The sequence below is a fragment of the Passer domesticus genome, chromosome 7 (genome assembly GCF_036417665.1).
Source record: "Passer domesticus isolate bPasDom1 chromosome 7, bPasDom1.hap1, whole genome shotgun sequence".
NCBI lineage: Eukaryota > Metazoa > Chordata > Aves > Passeriformes > Passeridae > Passer > Passer domesticus.
In genome coordinates this window covers 6,022,477-6,046,323 of record NC_087480.1, presented here as the reverse complement: position 1 = coordinate 6,046,323, position 23,847 = coordinate 6,022,477, and the positions used below count along the sequence as shown (strand labels likewise).

General features: G+C 53.9%; 2 protein-coding genes across 4 annotated transcripts in view; one reads left to right on the top strand and one right to left on the bottom strand.

Moving 5' to 3' along the window:
- The window catches only part of OPHN1 (oligophrenin 1), a 49,972-nt gene extending 40,227 nt beyond the window's left edge, over positions 1-9,745 (bottom strand). The window contains exon 1 of one of the 2 annotated variants that reach the window (XM_064426580.1): positions 9,487-9,745. In XM_064426580.1, coding sequence (XP_064282650.1) covers positions 9,487-9,640 — 154 coding nt within the window. In that variant the 5' untranslated portion in view covers positions 9,641-9,745. The remainder of the gene's footprint in view (positions 1-9,486) is intronic. The other variant, XM_064426581.1, reaches the window with a different exon arrangement.
- A 238-nt stretch (positions 9,746-9,983) lies between these two features.
- On the top strand, positions 9,984-16,460 carry YIPF6 (Yip1 domain family member 6). Of its 2 annotated transcripts, none has more exons than XM_064426582.1 (7): positions 9,984-10,114; positions 11,011-11,139; positions 11,688-11,766; positions 12,090-12,132; positions 12,825-12,950; positions 13,053-13,210; positions 13,820-16,460. In XM_064426582.1, the coding sequence occupies exons 1-7, from the start codon at positions 10,076-10,078 to the stop codon at positions 13,936-13,938; spliced, it is 693 nt and encodes a 230-aa protein (XP_064282652.1). In that variant the 5' UTR covers positions 9,984-10,075; the 3' UTR covers positions 13,939-16,460. The 2 variants fall into 2 exon arrangements, with proteins under 2 accessions (XP_064282652.1, XP_064282653.1); XM_064426583.1 differs by lacking the exon at positions 9,984-10,114 and adding an exon at positions 10,163-10,179.
- Positions 16,461-23,847: the final 7,387 nt, after the last annotated feature.

The following is a 23,847-nucleotide window of genomic DNA, read 5'->3' as shown; positions in this document are numbered from 1 at the left end:
TGCCCTTTAACAAGGGCATTTTAAGACATGGAAATTTTTGGGTTGGGATCTCAACCCTGGAAATCCATTTTTGTCAGGGAAACATTGTAAGACCCTGGCCCACAGCAGCTGAGGACAAACCTACATTTCCTACCAATGGCCCCTGTGGATGATTTTCTCCTCCCTGGTGGAGAGCTGTGCACAGCATACATACAGCATGAGAAATTCCACTTTTCCCAGCGTGCAGACATATGGCTATGATTCCTAAGGGGAAAATAATGTACCCATTGTTACCAACTCCCGCCAAAGAATTCCCCAGGGAGTTGCATCACTAAGGAGATGGAGCTGATCACCATCACCACCCTGAGGAGGAGGTTCTGGTCACAGTACCCAATCCACTGCCTCCCAGGAATTTTCTGTCCTTGCAGCAGAGTTTTAGGAGCCAACACACAAAATAAGTGGCCAAGGGGCCAGCCTCTACTCCAAGGTGTTGGATTTACACTGTGTGTACCACCTGCATGAAGCCCCCAGTCTCTGTTCCACAAAAATACCTCATCCTGGAAAGCCATGAGCTCCCCCCCTGAGCCCAGATATGCCATCAAGATCAGGATTAATGAGCTCTGATGTATGGAACACTCCCAAATACTCCACAGCTGCTCACAGAAACATGTTAATTTTCTCAGATGAGGATAAAAATGTAAACTTCCAGTCAGCCTTCTAGATAGTCCCAAATCCACACAGCATCCTGCAAGGAGTGCAGCCCTGTGGGTGCTGCACAGAGGAGAGATGCTCACCACCAGGGAATTGCAGTGGTCCAGGACAGGCAGTGCCTGGCACTGACCCAGGGCAAGCCGTCCGCAAGTGCCCCTGAAGGCTCTGTGGGGACTCAGAAATCCTGACACATTGGACAAAGGCCATTTTTCCCACACTGACACGGGTTTTCCACTTGCCAGGAGTAAGTGGCTAGCATGAACTGCTAAAAAGATCTTGCTATATTTAGCAGTGCTTTACAAATCTCTTGTGAAGGAATTTACTGGATGTCTCACACTCTGTCACACATTTACCTCTCCTAATCAGCCCTTCATTGACTGAGTTGTTCATAAGCTTCTCTTTCACAGCCAGTCCAGCCCAAGCTCCAGGCAACAGAGCAGGGCTGTGCTCCCAGTAAAAAGACATTTCTCAGTACCTCTCCCTAACCAGTGACCTTTTGCTCTGCAAGTTGGTTAGCTGCCCTCTGGACCATCACCTCCACTCACACATCCCCCTCCCGCTCTCCCCCTGCCCTCCACAGTTTCTGTTTCCTGTCCTAAACTTCAATCTTTTATTCTCATTAATTCTTCTCCTTGCCCAGCCAGCCTTGTGGGAAGTGCCCAAACGAGCTTGACAGGCTTATTTTCTTATTTACTGTTAAATTAAATACCCAAGGACCCAGACAGCAAGAGCTCACACTCATCATATAATTCTCACACCTGCTTTATCTTCCTCATTGCCTGAAGAAAACCGGCTCTGCCGAACCTGCCATGCTCCAGATGAGCTGGCAAAGGTTACGAGGCTGCACCTTGAAGCTCAAGGCAGTTGAACACACAGAGGAGCTTCCCTGGATGCCTGGAGCACAAGGAGATCGTGGGTCTCCTCACCAATAGCTTGGAAGTTTGGCAACATATCAGCCCAAAACCCCACCAAAACACAAAGCAACCAAGCAAGACTGGAAGGACAACAAAGTTTTGGGGTATATTGGTCTGTTTTGGAGAAAACTGGGAATGATGTACTCTGATCCTCCCTTGGATTAAGTTATCTAGCATCTTCTTCCTAAGACCTCCACAGTGACAGATCCATTGGTCAGAAGAGAATCATGAAGCAGAGCCACATTTCAAAGCAAAGACATGGAGCACACCATTCTCCCAGTGACACTCACTGGCTTGCACTGGTTTCCTAGAGAGCAGCATTTCAGGCTGTATGTTTAATATTTTTATAAGAGACAGTGTGTTGGATAAATTTTTTAAAATGATTTTTGCTTCTGCAACACAAGGGCAGCACAGGATGCTGCAGCACAGCCTCCTGCCTACCCCAGCTCAGCCAGGGCACCCCTGCTCTCCCCACAGCAGCAAAACTCCTGCTGGTATCAGCACTTCCCTCAGTGCTCCTCAGGATGAGCCATGGGTAAAACTGCACTTTGGAAGCCTGAACTTCTCAGAGATTATTTTTTCCCCTTTGCCATTTTGCTGGCCGTTCAAATCAACCTTGCAGCCCTGCAAAGCTGGAGGAGTTGCTTCAGCAAAACTGGAAAGAAACACAGGGCAGGCAGCCCAGAACACGTGGCCAGCTGAAATGGAAGTAAAGATGAGCTGCCTTAGAAATCAGCAAAAGTGGTGAAATGCACAGTAAGAAATAATGCAACTGTTTTTTAAACAAATGTTCCTGGGGTTGCAGAGGCAAAAAAGAGTCACAAAGGACAAAACACCATCACAGTTCTTGGTTCACCACAGACCAAGCCAAACCACAGGGCTGGTGCTGCCACACCTGCAGGAATTTCAGGCCAGCTGGTGTGCCAGTCTGACTGTCAGCACACCAGGGAATTGCTCAGCACTGCCCTGGAGCACAGTGAACCCGGGCACAGGAGGGACAGCCACAGCTGGGGGACAGTGCCCTGCTCCGTGGGCACCGGTGCAGCTGCTGGAAGTGGAGGGCAGCTCCTGAGCTGGGCAGGGCTCCCAAACCCCACATGGGAGGCTCCAAGGGTGGCAGCACTCCCAGCTTTCCTGAAAACACAGAAGGTGGTGGATGCCGGCCCCTGCAGCAGGGATGGCCAGGGGAGTGGTGGGGATGGTGCTGCCAGGTGAGCCCTGGGGATGGCAGTGCTGGGTGAGCTGTGGCTGTGGGTGACACGCTGGGGCTGAAGCCAAGCAGGCAGCCAGCTGGAAGCAGGGTGAGGCTGGCAGGTGGCTCTGGCTGCTGTACCTATTTTATACGCCTGTGTACATCACTGTCCCACAGAAGGCAGTCACTGGGGACAGGTCCTCGGGCTGGGGAATGAAGAACAGACTCTTTGAAAAATAAAAATACACGAAGCTGAGCCATGGAAAACAAACGGATTTTGCCCTCCCTTGGGAGGAGTGAGCTGTCAGGGAGGGGCAGCAGCCGCTTCCCCAGGGGCACAGGAGAGCAGCAGGGATGCCAGCAGCGCTCCGGGCTCCGAGAGCAGCCGAGCCGGCTCCTGGCACGGAGATCTGGCTCTGTGAGCGGCACAGAGGGTGGGCGTGCTCCAGGATCCGCGGCTCCCCGCTGCACAGGCAGGACGGACACGGGGAAAACAAACATGAAAACAACGGACTCTTATCCGGGGCAGAGCACGAGCGATCCCCACGGAGACGTCTCATGATCTGCAGAGCCCTCACATGCAGCCCAGGCAGGGCAGGTTCAGACGGGCGCTCGCTCCAAGCCCGATGATTTCAGAGTTTCCTTCGATAAGGGCGCAGCGGGGCTGGGCAGGGGCCAGCTGAGTCACACAGCACAGGGAGGGATCGCCGCCGGCCCAGCAGCGATCCCGAGTGCTTCGGTGCGGGGAGGAACGCGCATCCCCCCGGATCCAGGCTGGGAGGCGATGCCAGCGTGGACGTGGCCTGTCCTGCACCAGCTGGCACCTCCCGGGAGGCTCCTTGGCACCAGCAACCTGACCGACACTGGGGCAGCCTCACCAGCACACTCAGGGGGCTTTGCTGAGAGCTACCCCCACTCTGGGCACCTCTGCAAGGACTTGGGGGTCTGGGTTTGTGTTTCCACATCGAAGGGTCCCCCGATGCTCTGCAAGTCACCAGTTCATCCTGTGATGGAACAGGTATAAATTGTGTCCCTTGTTCTCTGTTCTCACGGCTACAAGGTTTAGTGACATTAAAAAATCTATTATTGTTTTAAACATCCCCAGGCTCTTCAAAATCAGGCTTGGCTGGTGGGAACAGGCTAAAAAGGAGCAAGATCAGACTGACAGAGCAACTGACTTCTGGGCTGTACTTATATTTATAGACTTTATCTCAGGCTATTCTGCTGCTCTTATCATCACTTGAACAACTCATGACCGCATGTTCACCTGCACGGAGAATTCAGTGACAAGAAAGGACATGGGGCAGAGAACCATGTTTGAATGTGCCCCAGGAGAAAACAGCCAGCACGGCCTGGGATCACTGCTCCCAGTGCAGCAGCTCAGCTGGTGGCACTGGAGAGGCTGTGAGACATGACACAGTCCAGTGTGGACAATGCACCATCCCCAGAACAGAAACAACAAGGTTCCAGAAGCTCTCTCATTCACACGTGTCAGATCCTCAGACAGAAGCTTTATGTGTTTGGAAGATTCATTTAATGCTGAGTAAGGAAAAATAACTGCTGCCTCCTGAACGTCTCCAGCAGTTCCAAAGCTGCTGCATTTTGGTGCTCAGTATCTGTAAATAGTGCTGACTGCTCACCAGAGTTTTTTTTCTATGAACCCACAGCTCTCCAAACCTCTGTGTTCCTGCCAGGCAGTGCCATGCAGCTCCCACAGCAGCACCTGCCCCTCTCTCCCTGGAGAATGGCCCAACCTGGCACTGCAGGCTCTCCCTGCAGCCCAGATCCATGGCTGGGCAGCCAGGGATCAGTGCCAGAGCCACGCTGCGTGGGCAGGAGGATGCAGCATGGCCAGGATGGGCCACAGGTGTCTGGCTGCCTGCTGCAGCAGAACAGAGCAGGCACAGCACTGGCACTCCTCTGAGCCAGGCTGGCACCCTGCAGGACAGAAAAGCCTGGGATGCCACATCTGTAGTTATCAGTGTGCCACCAACGGCACTAGGAATAAAATATTCCAACAATACCTCAAGTAAAAAGCCAGAAAAGCTGAGTCCTCATACAGTGACTCAAGAGGAAACTCTTAGGTCAGCAGTAGTGCTGCTGTGAGCCGTGGGCTGTGAGACACACAGAGCATGGATAACACCCACATCCTCCCAGGGAAGGAGCCAGAAAAGGCAGCAGAAGATGGATGAAAAGCTCCCTGTATGCCTCATGTGCAGCACTAGAAAAAATATCCTTAAACACATGAAAACTATTTTGCCTCTTGTCCTGGCCCCTTGTGCTGCTGTACGCAGGCAAGTCCTTGGGAAGCATATCTGGGCTGGAAAAAGCCATCACAAAATATTGCACATTGGTTTGTTTAAGCTGGGCCAAGGCTGGCCCAGAGTCCTCCCACCAGCCCCCGAGCTGGCAGAGACAGGGCTGGCTTCCACCCCTGCCCTGGGCTTCCTAAAACAAACCCAGGCTGGGGCATACCTGGGCATGGATGGAGCAGCTGTAACCAGCAAGAGCCAAGGGGGGAGGCTGGGGAACCCAGGACCTCAGCAGGGAGGGAGTGAGGGACAAGGAGCCAGGCCTGGGGACATCATGGCACAGCCAAACCATCCTGTGCCCAGCCTGGCACCTCAGCCACTGGCAAAGCAAACCCAACAGAGACAACCTGCCCAGCCAGAGAGCTGCTCCAGGGGGAGCAAAGCCCAGCAAACACATCCCTGAGCCCCAGAACACGGGGTGGGATCTGCCTCGCAGCTGGATCTGGTAGATCCTGTGCCGGCCCCTCCTCTCTCCTGCCTGCACTGAGGATGCAGTGCTGGCGCTGGGGGTGAGCTGGCTTTGGGGAGGGTTTTTGTTCTTTTTTCTGCTATTGTGTTTTAGTGTCTGGTTAAAGCATGTCTGGTTTAGATTTACACCAACTGGGGCCCTCGTTCTGTGCTCAGAGCCCAGGAGCTGCTCCATCAGCAGCTGTGGGCTGCAGAGACCCCCTGTGCCCAGCTGAGCTGAGGATGCCCGCAGGGTGCCGATGCTCCCAGGGACAGCTGGGCTCTGGCTATGGGTGTGATGTCTTTTGAGACAGAGCTGGCAAGTTAGAAGACAATTTTACAAGTTACCAGCAGTAACTGGTGCCCTTACTGGCTGAAATCCCCAGCGAGGATGGGGAAGACCAGCAAGGAGCCAACAAGAGATCACATTATTGCTGGAGGGAGTGATGTTTTCCAGCAGGTCATTTCCCCCTGCTCCTCACTGTCTCATGGCTCAGCTGTCTTTGTGGGACAGGACATTGTCACTGCAGCTGTGCCTCCCAGCAAAGCTGATGCTTGCCTGGGACCTGTAGCCTCTCCTAGTGTGGGACAGACTCCTTCTTCTTCCCTATTTTCTAGAGGAGCTTTAGGGTTGCTTGGACACAGTCCCCAGGATCTGGCTGTCATGCTGCAGGAACACATTCCATTGTCCCCACAGCCTTCCCATGAACCAAGACATGGGGTTCTGGGGAACTGGGCAGACAGGTCACTCTGGGTGGCTTCAATCCCATTAAAATAACCTGTTCCAGTGCGTCAATCCCATTAAAATAACCTGTTCCAATGCCACACTGCTTCCCACACTCCACAGCATTAAACCCCCAGGCACCACATCCAACAACAGCACAGAAACCTGTCCAGAACAGGTCTGCCATGCTGGGGGACACAAGACTTCCCTGAGGGGACACCCAGTTCCCACACACAGCGCTGCAGGAATGATGATGGTGATGATGATGATGATGATGATGATGATGATGATGATGATGATTCTTTTGTCACATTATCCTTCAGGATGAAGTGCTCACAGTACCTGGGGAGGCTGGGAACTGCCAGCACAGTCCCAGGCACTCTGCAGAGCTCCACGCTGGACAGAAATCAAGTGCAAAACCACATACACAACATTTGCATGAGAACTCACAGCTCTTTGAGCTTCAAAGGACAATTTTCACCATCACAGCACTCACAGGTACTAATGAGAAAAGCCTTCATCTGACATTTCTCCAACTCCATTTGATATTTAATTGGCAGAGAAGATCAAAGACCAGGGGAAATAGGTGGTTTTGCATTATCATACACACAGCTGAGCACAGTAAGCAGGAGAGATTAAAGAAACCCACACTGAAGCACAGAAAGAAGCTGCTGTAAAGCAGCCATTCTTGCAGCCACAGTGATGCCATGGAGTCACAACTTGTGACACCCCAGTGGCCTAGAGCAAAGCTCCTCTGTCACCAGTGCTGGCCATGGTGAGCTCTGAGCATGGACAAGCTGCTGCTGGAGCTGAATCCCCAGTGCCCACATCAGGTCCTGATCCTGGCCAGCCCAGGGGATGGCCATGAAGGGACAGACATCTCCCCGTCCTTCTCCCTGCCTGACCAGGGACAGGCCACGGTGGTCTCAGCACTGCCAGTACAACGTGTGGGACCAGCACTGTCACTTGGCACTGCCAGTGACTCTCCATACTGCTGGCACAAAAAAACAAGGGACGCAGCCAACTTTACAGCAAAAGTAATTTCCATTTCTGACTCAAAGTATTATTTTCTATTACTGGCTTTCACACCCAAGACTGTTACAAATGAACAATATTATTCTCTGCTTTAGTCAGTTTATTTCCCCACGTGGCAATACCGAATACTTTGTCCCCTGGGGGTGTCCCAGGTAGTTGTGAATCCTCAGCTGCTGGGAGATGTCAGTTGACAAGAGAAAGTACCACACTCAAAGGCTGCACTGGTAGGGCTGTGGCTGCAGGATATGGTGGGCTGCAGGCCCCTGGAAGAGCTTCACCCCTGGAATTTTATTTTTTCCAGCTGGTGACACATCAGTTGGGTGGAGGGAATGGAACCAGTTTCCCTTAACTATGGAAGGCCAAAGGAGTTTAAAGCCCCCTAAAGCACCACCTTCATTCAGGTAACCTGGCCTGGACATTTCCAGGGCAGCTACAGCTTCCCTGGGCAACCTCTGCCAGGGCCTCACCACCCTCACAGGGAAGAATTTCTCTGTTTTCTGATCTAACTCTGCTCTCTTTCAGTGTGAAGCCATTCCCCATTGTCCTGTCACTCCATCCCTTGTCCAAAGTCCCTCTCCACCCTTCTTGTAGCCCTTTTCAGGTATTTCACCCTCTGTCCTCATTGGATCTCACTCTCCTGGTGGGACCACCACTGCTTTTGCATCCCAGCAGCTGAGGGCACAGAGGGACTGTTCCCCCAGCCTGTCAGGGGGCACAGAGGGACTGTCAGCCAGTGGCCAGTGAGCACCCCAGATTCCCACCCACAGCTCCACATGGGCAGGATTCAGAGATATTTCTATTTTTTTAAGTTATCTGTAAACTAAACACAGGGAGCTGATGGAAGCCCAGGCAGGATGGGCCCCAGCACCTCCCTGGCAGCCTGCTGGGTCAGCTACAAAAACACCCCACAGGATTTCAGGCAAGAAATCCTCATCCCTGAGGGTTTTCAGTGCTGCCTGGGTGCGCTCTGCTTTCTTCTGCTTCTGCCCTTCCTCCCTGGCCAGTCTCCCTGGGCCGGGTCTGCTGACCCAGCGAAATCCCTCACATCCCTGTGTGCTACAAACACTGAAAAGGGAAATGGTTTTGAACAAAGTGATGAAGAAAAGCATTTCCACTAGCAAGCAGGTTTGGTTTAATCCCTCTGATTTCCATTTTGTTGGGGTTTTTCTTTGCCCCGGACTGTGCAGATTTGAGTTTTTGTACCCACGTTAGGTCTCACAGCCCTGTGACGTCGGCAGTTTCAGTCACACCAGCTTTTGTCTCTGCTGCTTCCAGATGGGCAAACACGGGCTATTCCAGCCACGGCCTCGATAACAAGGAAGCTCTGAATTATTCTGAACAAAAGGGCAGCAGCTAAACCTATTAACACCAACTGAAACCAACCAGCTGGCAGGAAAACCGTGTGTGACCAGCGTGGATTGTCTGTGTCCCTCCACTGCCCCCATGGATGCTCTGGTGGCCTGGGCCTGGATTCTGCTGCATGGATAACGGCAGAGAATCCTGGAATCATCTGGACTGGAAAAGACCTTTAAGATCATGGAGTCCAGGGAGATGACACAGGGAAGGTGTGTATGAAGGGGATGCACAGCTGTGGGGAGGGAAAACAAAAACAAATCTAAGCAGTCAGAAGGTCAGTGTCAAACGCGTGGGACTCGGCGGTTTCAGATGACACAACCTGGCCCAGGTGCTCTGGTGATCTGTCAGCACTTCTGAACAGGCGACTCCCTCAAAGTCAACACTGAAATCGACATTTCGCTGGGAAAAATGCTCACCGTGATTTGAAGAATGACAGAACACCGACAACAAAGGGAGGGCTTCCAGCAGGGCGCTGCAGGGCCCCTCTCAGGGGATGGCCAAGGACGAACCCGCCCCGCTCCCCCCGCGCCCGGGAGATGCTCGGGGAATAACGGAGCACCTTCCCCGGGCGGCTGTCCCCAAACGAGCACATCCACGCTGCCAACGCTCGGCCGGTCCCGCCGCCGGTGTCAACCCAGCGGGACGGGGGACCCTGCGAGGGGACAGCAGCGGGTGGCCCCGGGGGTGGCACTGCAGGGAACGCCAGCCCTGCCGGAGCGATGCGGGGCACGGGCCCGAAGCGGCTCCAGCACGGGAACGGGACACCCCGCGGCGACCGGCCGAGCCCTGCCCGGACCCCCGCCCCGGCCCGCTCACCGCGGATGGCGGCGATGAGCGCGTTGCCGTCCTTGATCACCTCCTTGATGAACTTGTTGGTCCGCTCCAGCTCCTGCTCGTAGCACTTGAGGCGCTCTCGGAAGTCGGGGCTGTCCAGGTAGCAGTCGCTGAACTCCAGCGGCGGGTGCCCCATGGCCGCGCCTCGGCCCGGCTCCGCCGCGCTGCGCCTACGGAGCGCTGCCGCCGCCGCCCCGGGCGCCCCGCGCCGCCGGCATCCCGCGGGCCCGCCCCGCCCCGCGGCCCCGCCCGCTGCCGCGCCTCGGCCGAGCGACCCCCGCCCGCCCGCCCGCCGAGCTTCCGGGCGCGCCGCTGCCGCCGGGAGGTGTAGTCCGGGATGAGCCGCCCGGCTCTGCCCGGCTCGGCCCGGCCCGGCCCGGCCCGGCCGCTCCGCTCCTCACGGCGCGGGACGCTGCGCTCCGGCCGCTGCCGGTGCGCCCCCTGCCGGCGGGGCGGCGGCGGCGGCGCCGCCCGCGCGCGTTGCCATGGACGCCCCGGCGGCGGCGGCGCGTGACGCGGCGGCGCGCGGTGACGACGGCGGAGCGGCCTCCACGTCGCCGCGGCGGCCAAGATGGCGGCGGCGGAGGGGAGCGGGGCCGGGGGGAGCCTGGTGAGTGCGGGGCTGGGGGAGCGGGGCTGAGGGACCCTGGTGAGTGCGGGGCCGGGGGGAGCCTGGTGAGCGCGGGGCCGGGGGAGCGGGGCTGAGGGACCCTGGTGAGCGCGGCCCGGGGGGAGCGGGGCCGGGGGTGTCGGGAGGGGGCCGGGGAGGCCGGGCTGCGGGCGGGCCAGGCGCGTTCAGGCCTCCCTCTCTCCCTGAGCGCGGCCGGTGCGGTGCGGGCAAAGGCGCAGCGGGGTCTGGAGGCCTGGGCGGGCGGCGGCTGGTCTGAAAGGCGGGGATGGGGAAGGGGCCGAGGGCAGGGGCGAGAAGGCGACAGGAGGAGAGGACGGGAAAGGGGCCGGGGGCTGCCGGAGTCCCGCCGTGCCCCGCCTGCCCAGCGTTTGCCGCAGAACCGGTCGGGCTGTGCCCTGTTCGCCTTCACCCGCGGGCACCCCAGAGCTTTGGGGAGGCTTCAGCCCGGTGAAACCCGGTCCCTGAGCAGCCTCGGTGTGTGTCCGGGCCGGGGTTGTCCGTGCGGCTCCCCGGGGCTGTCAATGTTAATGTTAATTAAATGTAAATGTTAATATTAATTTCAAATGCGGGCACTCGGGGGTGGTGCGGCTGTGCAGCCCTCAGGCACCACCTCCCCTAAAACACGGCTTTTTATTTGTTTCGGTTGCTGCCGTGGCAGAGCACAGAGGGGGGGTTCTGGGCTGGCAGGGGACAGGCTCACACACACCTGCTCAGCTCTTGAGGCCATCCCTGCTCACATCGGGCAGTGACAGCTGGCCCTGCTGCAGAATTCTTCCTTGTATCCCTGAATTCTGAGCAGCTCTGCCCGTCACCAGCCCATCTGAAGTGCACACGAGCATGTTTGTGTTTGCTCCTAAAGGTTTGTGCCCATTCAGTTCCCAGGTCTGGCAGATGTGTCCATATCCCAGGATATTCCAGTGGAAGGGGAGATCACTGTCCCTGTGGGATCTCACTCTCCTGATGAGGATTACTCCACGCTGGATGAGCCAGTCAAGGACACAATTGTGAGTCTGAGCCCATGGCTGGGGTAAAACTCAGGTTTTCTGGTGTTTTTGGCAGCTGTTGTGCAAAACCTGTGTTTTTGCACAGCGCTGCTCAACCTGTACTTCAGCGGGGATTGTTTTAGAGCTCATCATGTAAAACAAATTCCTGTGGGTCAAAAAAGTGTCTGAGTTGTGGCCCAAAGTTTCTCTGTGATCATGAAATCAGTGTGAGGGCAGAGGCCTCAGTGGGAGCTTGTGAGAAACTCCACTGACTGGAGGTATTTTTCATTTATTCTCTTTTCCTAGAGGGGCAAACAAATTGTTGGTTACATTCTGGTGTTTTTAAACGATAGAATATTGTGGTTGTTAAAGAAAAGGATGTGATGCTGATGTTGTTAAGGGCTGTAGGAAAAGCAGTCACTGTTTGTTGCAGAGGGTGCCACAGAACTTGTTGGGTTGGATCTTCTCCTGATTTGCCATTCACGTTCCTTTACTTCTGTCTCTTTGCTTTAGCTGGGAGCTGTAATTTCTGTGAGGGAATAAATGAAAGTGTTTTGTTTTTGTTTCAGATGAGGGACCTGAAGGCTGTTGGGAAGAAGTTTGTCCATGTCATGTATCCCAGGAAGAGCAGTGCCCTCCTCAGGGACTGTACGTGCTGGGGCCCTCCTGACCTGCAGGGGAGAGGCAGAACCCAGGGGAAGGGGGTTCAGGGGGGCTGAACATCCTGGGCAGCAGAGCTCACAGCTGGGCTCTCACCAGGGCTCTGTGGGCCAGGATGGGTGGAACTGGGGCTGGAGCAGCTGCTGGGTCTTGAGTGAATTTTATTATAGATCTTGGGGTAAGATGCTAAATAAGAGAATTGTAAAGCACTGAGATGTGGAAAATGGCGCCTTGGGAGCTGGGCACTTCCGAGGAAAGCACAACTGAGATGGTTTTGTGACTTCTGTGATGTGTTTTCCCTCTCTCTGCAGGGGATCTGTGGGGCCCATTGGTGCTGTGTGTCTCCCTGGCTCTGTGAGTATTCCAGGGGAATTTGGGGTTTTGTAGCCCGGTGCATGAGGGAAATGAAACATTAAAAATTACTGATTAATGTGTTAAGATCAATTTCAGCTGATCCTCTTCTCTGTATTGTGCAAGCACTGCTTGGTTGGGTTCTCTGATAAAATGTGTTTGTGACACTTCAAGCCCATTAGCACCTCCTGTCCCTAAATTTAGGATTTAAGGATGAACTCTTCCTGGTCCCCTGGCCTAGGAATGGTTTTACTGAAGGTGTCTTGAGGTGTCCTGATTCAGCTGTGGTGCCTGAATCCCATAGTTTTTCCAGGGTTTCTCTGAGGCTGGTTTGTTCACACACACACTATTCTGCTGCCTTGAGAGGTACCAAAACTTTGGTACTTTAATTTCCATCTCAGCCTGTTATCCATGGCTTGATTCCTTTCTGAATGCTTTCGCAGCCCTGAAAACAGAGAAACAAATGGACTGAGATCACCTCAGCTAAGTCACCACCATTTTCCTTTCCTGTGCAAAACTGAGGATATAATGAAAATATAAAATGGATGAAAAACTATGGGCCTGCAGCATAACTGGGGATCAGTGCTGGGGCTCCTGCTCTGGCACCTGCTCCTGTTTGGGAAAACTCCAGCAGTGCTGACGCCTCCGTCTGTCTGTTCCCCAGTGCAGCTCTTTCTCCCTGTTCCCCACTCCAGGATGCTGCAGGGTGGCTCTGCAGACAGCAAGGATGACGGGGGGCCCCAGTTTGCCGAGGTGTTTGTCATCATCTGGTTTGGGGCTGTTGTCATCACGCTCAACTCGAAGCTTCTGGGAGGCACCATGTGAGTGCGGGGCTGTTCCGGGGAGGTTCCATCCCTCCTGAGCACGGAGTTCTGCCCTGCCTGGCCTCACTGCTGTCTCCCTGCTGCTGTCTCCCTGTGCAGCTCCTTCTTCCAGAGCCTGTGTGTGCTGGGGTACTGCGTGATGCCGCTGACCGTGGCCATGCTGGTGTGCAGGCTGGTGCTGCTGGCGGGCGCGGGCACCGTCAGCTTCATCATCCGCCTCATCGTGGTGGGGGCCATGTTCGCCTGGTCCACCTTGGGTGAGTCCCTCCCTGTGCCCGGGGATTAGATCCCTGTGCATTCCCTCAGGCAGAACCAGGGGCTGCTCTGGTCTAAGGTGGCCCTGGGCTGCTGAAGGGCTGTAGGAGGAGTTCTTCCAATCCTTCAGCTGGCAGAGGTTCAGCCTCTGCCTCTGCTCCTGGTGATTTCCATGCTCATGCCTAAATTGCCATGGGCAGCAGGATGATGATTTAGCATTAAACTCAGTGAGACTGTTTGGTGGTTTATTCTATGGTTATGTTATAAATACTATTAGAAAATGCTGATTTTATAGAGATGCGTTTGCACGATTTCTCCTGTTCTTTATCTGCAAGTCTGGCTCTCACTGTACAGTGTTAATCAGCATTTATGGCCAGGCTGTGGGGCTTGGAGCAGCCTGGGCTGGTGGAAGGTGTCCCTGCCTGTGGCAGGGGGTGGAACTGGATATCCCTTCCAAGCCAAACCATGCTGTGATTCCATGATTCTGTAACTTATCCTTCTGTATGATAGAGGAAGTTTGAGCAGTGGTTTTATTTTCAACACAGCTGCAGTGCAGATCCTCGCTGTGAGGGTTGTGCTGCTCCTGCCTCACGGGTTTTGTGTCTCTGCAGCATCCACGGCGTTCCTGGCAGACAGCCAGCCCCCCAACCGCAAGGCCCTCGTCGTGTACCCCATCTTCCTCTTCTACTTCGTCATCAGCTGGATGATCCTGACCTTCACCCCCCAGTGAGCACCATCCTGAGGGACTGCTACACTGACTGGACTTTCTCATGGACGCTGCAGTGAATCCTTGGCTTTATCTCTTTCTAATTTATATATAGGGATACTGTAAAAAGGCAGGTTGTGGGATAAAGCCAGAGAGCTGCAAAAAGTGCTCATTTGTGTGTCCCTCTTTGTGAAAGATACTGAAGTCCAGCTGCTGAGGGGTTTATTTAGCCCTGTTCTGTACTGGTGTTAAATAAACAATGCCCACGGGGACAGGGGTTGTTCCAGCTGAGGAGAGAGTGGGAAATCCTGGAATTTCAAGCTGCTGGGAGATGAAGTTTTTTGCACGACTTGGCAGATTTCCTGCCTGTGCTTGGATTCTCACTGAAGATAAAAATGCCTTATCAAACCATAGAACTTCACTGCAATGATGTGTGGAGAGGAAAAAGACGTGTCTGACTCCTTTTCATTCCCTTGTAGAGTGGTGGGATGTGCAGCCAGGGCATTGTGGGACTGGGGCTTTCCCAGGAAAGGAGAGTTCAGTCAAAACTCAGTCGGGTCTCTCTGCAGGGAATTGGAGCTGGTGGCAGGGAGTGCTTGTGCTCTGTGTCTCCATCCCTTCATGTGGCAGCAAAGAAGGTTCCAGCTTGGTGCCTTCAGCACTGCCTCTGAGGGACTGTGGGCTCTCTGCAAGTTGCAGACCTGTGACCAGAGGGAACAAAGTTCAGAGTCCTGCAGAAATGCTGAGACTGCTTTGTAGCAAAGACTGGGCTCTCACCCTGCATTTGGGAAGTGAAAATTCCTTGGAAAGTACCAAGAATGTGTATGTATGATAAAAACAAGGGGTTCTGTGCAGAAAGTTGAGGTTTTGCTGCACAGGCTGTTTGGGTCTGAAAAACCATACCAGGGCTTGGCCCCAAAGTGTTAAAATAGCTTGAAAGAAGGGAAGCAAATGGTACTAGAGGTGTTGGTTGCTCTGAAGCAGGATGTGAGTTCTGCTCTCACCTGCCTCTGTGTGACTGTTCCTTTGGTTCATGGGAGCAGCAAAGAATTGTGTGCAAATGTGCATTTTGTTCCCTTGTACTTCCTATGAGATGTCAGACACTGTTCTGTGGGTTGTTTTGTGGGGTTTTAATTTTGCTTAATACTTCAATAAAAGGGAGGGGCTCTACCAATCACTGCAGATTCATTGTGCACCTCTCTTGGGTACAGATGTGCAAGAGTCAGGTGTATTTTGTCACAGACATTGGGAGCTGGGACTTGCTTTTGGAAACTACAGAAATGATTCCTGTTGTTTGTTCTCATTCAGCAATCCATGAAATATCTGGGGTGAAAATGCTGCTGTAAAATGACATTTATGCAGACAGACTGAAACTGAGGTCTGTGGGTTCTGCTGAGGTGTGAATGTGCCTAATTTCTAGTTACATGTGCAAGAGCAGTCTGTGCTGTAAACACGGGCAGTGGGTGGGAGTTGGGATGGAAATTGCTGAATTTCAGATTAAAAGTGCATTTTTGCATTTGTGGATAACAAGCTGCTGTGTGTGGCAGGGCCTGGCTGTGGCACCAAGGGGCTGGAGGGGAGCTGTGGTGGTTGGCAGACATGGGAACCATGGAAAGGGGAATTTTTAAGCTTCCATTAAATTATTGCTGGTATGGAGTGTGGTTTTTCTTTTAAGTGTGCAGTTTTTCGTTCAATTAAATATTAGTTCAGCTTTTTGAAGCTGAAAAGAAGTATTCAAAGGAAATGGATGATAATGCTGTTGATGGCTATGGTGGGATTCCTTGAGCCAAATTTTTCTGTCCTCGAAAAATTTAACCACACTTTTAAAGAAATCCTTGGATTCTCTCTGGGTCTTGTGATTTGAGTTGGTGTTCTATCTCAAGGATAATTGGAGTAGCATGTAATTGATCCAGTAATATTTTGAAATTTTTTACATGACTTCAGAAAGTCAAAAATCCCAAACTGGAGTTTGTTCCTCAGCCACCCTGGAGGTCCTGCAGAGTCCCTGCTGTGACAGACCCACATGGGCACATTAAACACAACCAAACCATTTTGGTTCAGGGAAACAAAATGCCTCGAGCTTGTCTGATATTTGCAGATGCTGGAATTAATGCAGCTGATTGATTAATGCAGCACTTTAAAGTGCTGGTGTCACCTTTGAGTGCTCAGTGCTCCCTGAATGTCCCTCATGCTGTCCAGCCAGGTGGGCAGCACATCCTCCCAAGGGCCCTGCAGGGGAGTGATCCCTGTCACCACAAGAGAGGTTTAATTTGTGCTGGAAATGTCTGTGGTAAGAACTGTTGTGCTTTCCAAGGGGAAAGGCTTTTCCTTCTTGTTTAAAGCTGCTGGGGATGGGCGACAAGGAGAAGCAGCTGTGTTGCCTATAATGGAGTGTTTGAACTGCTCTGCACAGAAATGGCTGATTTCCAATGCACAAACCAGGCTTTCTTTCCTACTAGGATTTTTTTAATACTGTTTATCAGCAGAAGTTGTTATCTGTATGTTTAATTTTGATCTATTTAATACCAATAAAAAGGAAAATATTTGCTTTAACTTGAAAAATTTGAACAGACTGAAAGCCACGTGGGCAGTGTGAGGTGTGGATGGAAGCTCTGTGCTCTCTGTACCTGTGGCACCTGCAGTACCAGGAGCTGGGGCAGGAGGGGGGACAGTCCCCACCCTCGTGTCCCCTGGCCCCACACGGAGAGCAGGACACACGGGCCACACATACCAGAGCCCCTGAGGCTGAGCCAGGACATCGCCCTGCCCAGGCTGGGTCCTGCTGCTGCTCACACAGCTCAGGGAAGGAGAATGGTGCTGCTGTACCCCAAAATCGGGGTTCCAGTGGCTTCAGGGCTGGGAGCACCCAGGAGACCTGTGTGTGCCTCAGTGGTGCTGCCCAGGCACCAGTGGGTATTGCATTTGGGGGGTTCCCTGACAAAGGAATGAATGATAAATCTGACTCCATGTTCTCAAAAGGCTAATTTATTATTTTATGATACTATATTATATTAAAGAATACCATACTATACTAAATAATACAGAAAGGATACTTACATAAGTTTAAAAAGATACAAATGAAAACTTGTGACTCTTTCTAGAGCCTCGCCACAGCTTGACCCTGACTGGCCATTGAATCAAAACAATTCACATGAAACAACCACCTGTTGGTAAACAATGTCCAAACACATTCCAAAGCAGCAAGACACATGAGAAGCAAACCGGATAATTATTTTCCTTTTTTTCTGGGGCTTCTCAGGAGAAGAATCCTGGGCAAAGGGGTTTTTTCCGAAAATATGACTGTGACCACCGGGGGCTGGATGAGCCGGGGGCGATGGGGGAGCAGAAACCTGGCAGGAGGGGCCCTGACGGGACAATGGATATTAAAGTGCATCCCTGACTGTCTAATGAACCAATGGCAATTAAACCCATCCTTGAGCCACGCCAGGATTTGAGGCAGCGGCCAGGGGTTTGTCCATGCTCTCTCTGACAATGAGGACATCCAAGACACGACCCCGGCCAGGGAGCCAGGGGTTTGTCCATGCTCTCGCTGACATGAGAACATCCAAGACACGACCCCGGCCAGGGAGCCTTGGCCAGGAGCCGGTGGCAGCAGGGACACCCTGCCGTGTGCCGAGCGTGGGCTGCGGGGCTGGGGACAGCCACCGTGGCAGCGGTCACCAGAGGGCGGCAGGACCGCGCTGTCCCCGGCAGCCTTCTGCAGCTCGCTTGTCACCTCCGCGTGGTGTCCGCGTTGTTTATGTTTTTTGGGGTTTTTTTTTGTGTTTTTTTTTTTTTTTTTTAAGACAATTTACCAGTCCTGGAAATGTACCTGTTCACCCTAAAAGAGGTACTCCCAAGTGCAGCTCTGGGCTTTGTAGTTACATTTTGTTTGGATAAAGCTCGAATTTAGCATCTTTCTCCCCTAAGTGAATCTTTTAAGGCAAATATTCTGCCTTAAATTGTACCCCAGGGCAAACGAATGGGGCAGGTGACAGTGGAAGGATGGATTTGCACATAAAATCAGGAAGTAACGCACAGAGTGCAGCTGTTGACAGCTGGGACTGTGAACCTGATTCCCGACCTTTGGCTTTCCTGGCAGGGGAAGCAGGTGACATGGCTGCAGGAGCTGCAGGTCAGGCTGGAGGCTGCTGAATCTCCACACTGCAGGTATTCAATGCAAGGGCAGTGGCAGGGGGGATGGGACAGGCTGTGCCCAGCACAGAGGGTTCCTCAGTGGAGATGGGGGAGCGTCACCGAGGGCAGGAGTGACAGCCCAGCACGGGGGCAGCTGCTGGGACAGACACAAGGGTCACTGCACTGCTCTGCTGTCACCTTGTCACGGGGCAATGCCTGTGCTGGGGGCTCAGGGAGTCTGGGAGACAAGAGTGAAGGTTTGCTCTATTTATTCTGAATCCTAGTTGGAATAAAAACCAATAATAAGTGCACTTCCTGATGCAGGAAGGACAGGTTTGGTGTTTCTGCCCTGGTTGTCCTCTCTGAACCTTGTCCCCTCTGCCCACGTTTCAGGGAAGGGAACAGGGCAAGTTTTCTGAGTGCCACGGCTTCCCCATGCCTGGTACTTGTCATATCTGTGCTCTGAGCCCTCTGTGTCTGAGCAGCTGCTGCTCATGCTGCTGATGGAAGCAAGAGAGCATTGTCAGAGCCTTGGGGACAGTGGGCACGTGGGCAGGCAGGGTCCTCCCACCTGGGAACTCTGTTCCTCCTCACTGTGCCCAGGTGGGAGGAGATGGAGCGATTCTCTGCCTCAGCCAAACTTCCCCTGCCTGTGCAGAAGTCTTGGCCCAGCTCCTCCCAGGAGCCTAAAGCACACCTCAGACAGCCTGAAATCCATCCCAGTGAGCCCCTCCAAACCCCCACTCTTCCCCCAGTGCTGCATTGCCAGCAAAAGGGCATGATGGGAAGCACACCCTCCTCTGAAAGTATAGAGGGAGTTTGCTATTTTAAGAGAGAAATGAGGAGTACAAACCCAGCAGGTCGAGTTGTAACTGTGGGTCTGCATGCTCTGGTGAGGAGAGCATGGAGGTTCCCAGAGTGAGGGCCATAACACCCCTTTCTAATCAAATGGAATGGATAGGAAAATGAGGAAAAGCAAAATTTAAAAAAAGCAAATGAGGAAAAGCAAAATGGTGTCCTGTGTGGTTCTTGCTAATGATTATGGTTTTGCATTGCCAGGTTTGCCAGTGGCAGCGAGGGTTCCATCCATGGACGATGGAGCCAAGGAGCGCTGAGCACCAAGCAAAGCCACCAGTGTCCCCAGGCCAGCAGCATGAACCCCCGACCCCATGCTCTCCCTCATCAGCTGAAGATGAGGAAGGTGTCCGTGGCTTCCTCTGTCCGAGGAGCAGCAAGTGCAGTGCTGAGGATGAGCCTGGTTATGAGCTGATCCGTGACATATCCTCGCTGTCCCTCTGGGGATCTTTTCCCAGGAGAACCAGGAGGCACCAATCAAGATTTACCGGCCTCCCACAGGGGCCTGCAGGGCACAGAGGGGATGCTACAGGCCACAATAAATTTTTCAGCAGCAGTGAAGTGTTGGCCTTTGATGAACATTCCCACACAAAGCCTGGGCACATGCTCAGGCACAACCAAACAGAGCAGGTGGGGCTGCTCAGGGCAAACCTGGGGAGAGCCCACAATGCCCTGGATTGCAAGGAAGATGAGGTTAATGCCTTCTCTGTGTCTCCTGGGGAAGTGAAGACATGTCCTGGGCATCTGGTAAGTGTTCCACATGGTGCCTGTTCCTGTGCCCCATCCCCTGCTCCCTAGAGGTGCCCAGCTGGTCCTGAGGTTGGGATGCTCTGGCAGACATGGATGCTTTGTCTTCTCTTTTCCTCCTAACTCCTGCTTTAGGCTGCTGATGTGCAGTTCAAATCCAGTGTGTTAAGTTGCCTCTGTATCCTTTAACAGTTGGTCTTACTACCCTGAGGGGCTTCTACCCAAATAGGATCTGGATTTCTGCTCATCCTGGGGTGGTGGCCAAGCAGAGCAGGGAGTGTGCCAGGGGTTCAGGGCAGATGTGCTCCCCCAAGGCCCTGCAGGGAGGAGAAGCCTCCCTGGCCAGGGGAACTGGCACTGGCTGTTTGGTCTGGGCACTGTGGGCTTTTCTCTCAGCTCCTCCTGTGCCTGTGGGCCCAGAGGCTCCGGCTGGGCTCCCTCCCTGCAGTGCCTGTGCTCCTTGAGCAGCCCGTTTGGCTGTCAGGTCCCAATGACATCTCTGACCCCTTTGAGTCCCCGTGCTTACAACAAACTCATGTGAGCATAGTGGCCCTCAAGACATCTGGTCCTGGTTATTTGGGTGGCAGAGAGCTCCAGGCTCCAGAGCCCTGGAGCAGAGCAGCCGTGGGGGCCAGTGGAGCCATTGGAGCAGCCTTGTCCCCATGGCTGTTCTCCTTCCCCATCCCTCTCTCTGCTCTCGTGCTTCCCACAGCTGCTGCTGCTGCAAGGCAGGAGCCTGATAAGATGTCATTGACATCTACAGGAGAAAAACAAAGGGTGAATTTCAGAGCTCAGCAAGAACTGCTGGAATTCACCAGGATTGTTTTCTGGTTCTTTTCAAGTCTTTTTCTGGTGTTTTGTGTCACTGTCTCAGGATCATAAACAGAACATACAATTATTTATCCTGGGCACTGATTTAAATCCTTCCTCTCCCCATAACTCAGCCCTCCCTTAGCAAAACCCACGGGGCTGAGGTCTGGGCTGGGGCTGCTGCCTCTTCTTTCCCAGGGCTTTGGAATTCTTCCCAGCAGCAGGAGCAGAAGCCCAAGACAGCCCAGCACAGGGTGTGGGGACAGCCTGCTCTGCACCCTGCCTGCAGCCAGGATCTGCCCCCAAAAAACCTCTTCCACCTCTTGGTTCCCTTTGGGGTGGGGAAGCACGTGGCTGAAGCCCAGCCCTGTGGCACGGGGCTGGGGGCAGGATCCCTCTCCAGGAGCAGCCTGGCAGCCCCCACGGCCACAGGGGGCAAAAAGAATTCGCTGTCACATAAAGAGGCTTTGTGTGTGTGAGGGTTGGCATAAAGGGTTTTCTGAAGCTGCCTCAGAGCCTTTCCTGGCGTCCCCAAAGAAGGCTGGCAGTGGCACGTGGCTCCTGTCCAGCCTGGAAATATCCTGGGGTGCGGTGCCCGGGAGCACGGGATGGGCACGGGATGGGCACTTGGTGTCCCTGAGCATGGAATGCCTCTCCTCGTCCATGCCTGAAGGAAAGCTCATCTTTGGGCAATGGTTTTGACTGAACAGGTGTCAAGGGAAGATGTGCCCGATGCTGTTTGCTCTAAATCCTGCTCTGATGTTCCTTGCAGGGAGGAGCAGCGTCCCTGCCAGCCCCACTGCTGCTGCCTGCCTCAGCTTTGCTCTCGGGGTGCCCACAAGAGCAGCCTGGCTCTGGTGGGGTTTGACAGCGACCCCAGGCTCCTGAGGGCACCCAGGGAGGCTCTCCTGCCACTGGGCTCTGCAGTGTGGTGGAGCCAGGCAGTGGGTCATGGTGGCAATCCTCTGGAGACCCCAGAGTGCAGCAGTGTGACAACCTGGGCACTGGTGGGCCTGCAAAACCCCCTGGGTGCTGTCACCTCCGTGTTCCTCTGGGGCTGCATGCTTGGAGCTATCAGGGGATTTGATTGTTGGCACCCAGGAGCTGTTGAGTCCCCCATCTGTGTCCCAGTCCTGATGCCATGCCCCCAGCTCTGCCCAAAAAGCTGCACTGGACAGGGTTTACCTCTGGATTTGGGAATGGGAAAGTTGGTACATGAATGGTCCAACACTCCACGAGTGAGGGGAGATGTGAATTCATGCTGGGAATTCAGCTTGCAGACACCTGCCCTCGAGGGAGCCAGCACTGCACCTGACGAGATTCCTCTGTCCTGGGAGTTAATCCCAAGCCTTGGCCAGAATTAGGGCTGGGATCCTCCCCAGACAGCAGCTGTCACCAGAACTATGTGCAAAAATACCCAAGGAGCTCAGACGTAGTTTATTAAATGGCATTTCATCGTGCCAGCCACAGGAGGAGGTGTCCCTGTCGCCTGTGGTTGTTTTTTAGCTGCTGAGTGTGCTGTCAGTGGCAGGTACCAGGGCTGAGTGTGAGCGTGAGTGTGAGTGTGAGTGTGAGTGTGTGAGTGTGAGTGTGAGTGAACACGTGTGCTGCCAGCCCTCCCAGTGCCACACTTGGGCATTTTGCCACGGGAGCCTCCCTGCTCCAGCTATTAATAAGAGCTGCTGCAATTCCTTGGGCTGCTCTGGTGCCTGCCTTGGGGGCAGGGGATTAATGTCCCAGGATTAATGTCCCAGCCAGGCTCCAGCAGCTCAGTGCTATTCCCAGGGGTAGGAAAAACTGCCTGGTGAGCATTCTGCTTATGTCCCCTTTTGTACTTAAAAATGCAGCCTGATTTATATTTCTTGTTTTCACAAAGGCATCTTGAAAGGAAGCAGAGAGCAGTAGCAGCAGGTTTTTGCTGGAGTTCTGTCCTGCATGGGAGTCTCTGTTGACACCCCCAGACAGTAACTCTTGGGTGCTTGAATACAAATGGACATAAAATTGAATGGGAATATGGCTCTCAAAAAATCTCTTTCCTTCTGTATCACTTGTGTTTATTAGTAATTTGCTTATCTTGTCTACAGTATCTCCAAAATGTCACCATTTCAGTTGTGCTCTTTTAAGTGCATTTAAATAGCCCCATGCTGAGCACAGCCCCAGGCCCCTGTTGAGCTCCCCAATCTTTCTGGCTCTGGGAACTGGGGCAGGACCACTCCCCAGCTGGTGCAGCAGAAATTCCCCAGAACTATCATGGACTGGTTTTTGGGGTTTTTTTTTTCAGTGAAACTGGGAGGTTTTGCCAGTCCGTGGGGATTAGTCAGCTGCAAAGTTTGTTTGGTTTTGTGTGTGTGCTAAATCAGTCGGTGTTTGTGAATTCTCTCACTGGTGTTTGCAAACTGGAGCATCCTGTGTGGGGAATGCACAGACCCGTCTGTGCCAGGACCCTCTGGGGACAGGGAGTGCAGGAGGCTTCCTGCAGCCCTGCCTGGGGCCACAAGCCCTTGGCTTGTCTCTGGGAGTCCAGCGCCCATCTGAGCTAAGCAAAAGTGTCACTGGCTTTGGAGGGTGGCACTTCAGCAGGACACAAGGGCCGCCAGTGCTGGCAGAGGGGACATCCCAGTGTGCACCTCAGCCCTGGGGAAGGGGCATTCTGAGGGGATGCAGTAGGACTGGCTGGCTGCTTCATCCCCGTGGGATTTGGGATCGATGCCTTTGGCTCCGGGAGGCTCTGCAGGGTACTGCCCTGCTCACCCGAGCGCTTCCTTCTGCCACAGGAGCTGCACGTGGGGATTAACTAATTGCCTAATTGTCCATCCCAGAGAGAAGCTTTCCCTCAGGGCTGGAGCTCCGGTGTGGTTTGTGTGGCAATCCTCGTGAGTCCTGAACCCTCCCAGTGTGTCCATGCCCATCACATCCCACCCAGGAGCCACATCGGGATTATTTTAAATGAGAAGCTTTTTAATGGAGAAGCAGTGGTGGCAAGTGGGCTGGTGGCACTGGGCAGCTGTGGGATGTGCTGGGCAGTGTCTCCTGCTGCCTTGGGCATCTCTCAGCTGGCTTCTTGTGCACTGGTCGTGGTGGTGCCTCTTTGCTGGCAGCAGAGACATTTGGCCTCTTGGGCTGGAGCTGGCACCGAGCTCTGAGCAGGGCTGGCACCGAGCTCTGAGCAGGGCTGGCCGCACAGCGGAGCCGCAGCCTGGGGGGCTGTGGGTGCCATGGGGAGCTGTGGGTGCTATGGGGGGCTGTGGGTGCCATGGAGAGCTGTGGGTGCCATGGGGGGCTGTGGGTGCCATGGGGAGCTGTGGGTGCCATGGGGAGCTGTGGGTGCCATGGGGCTCTGTGTGCTGGCCCTTCCCGGGCACACAGAGCCCTCGCTCGGGGGCA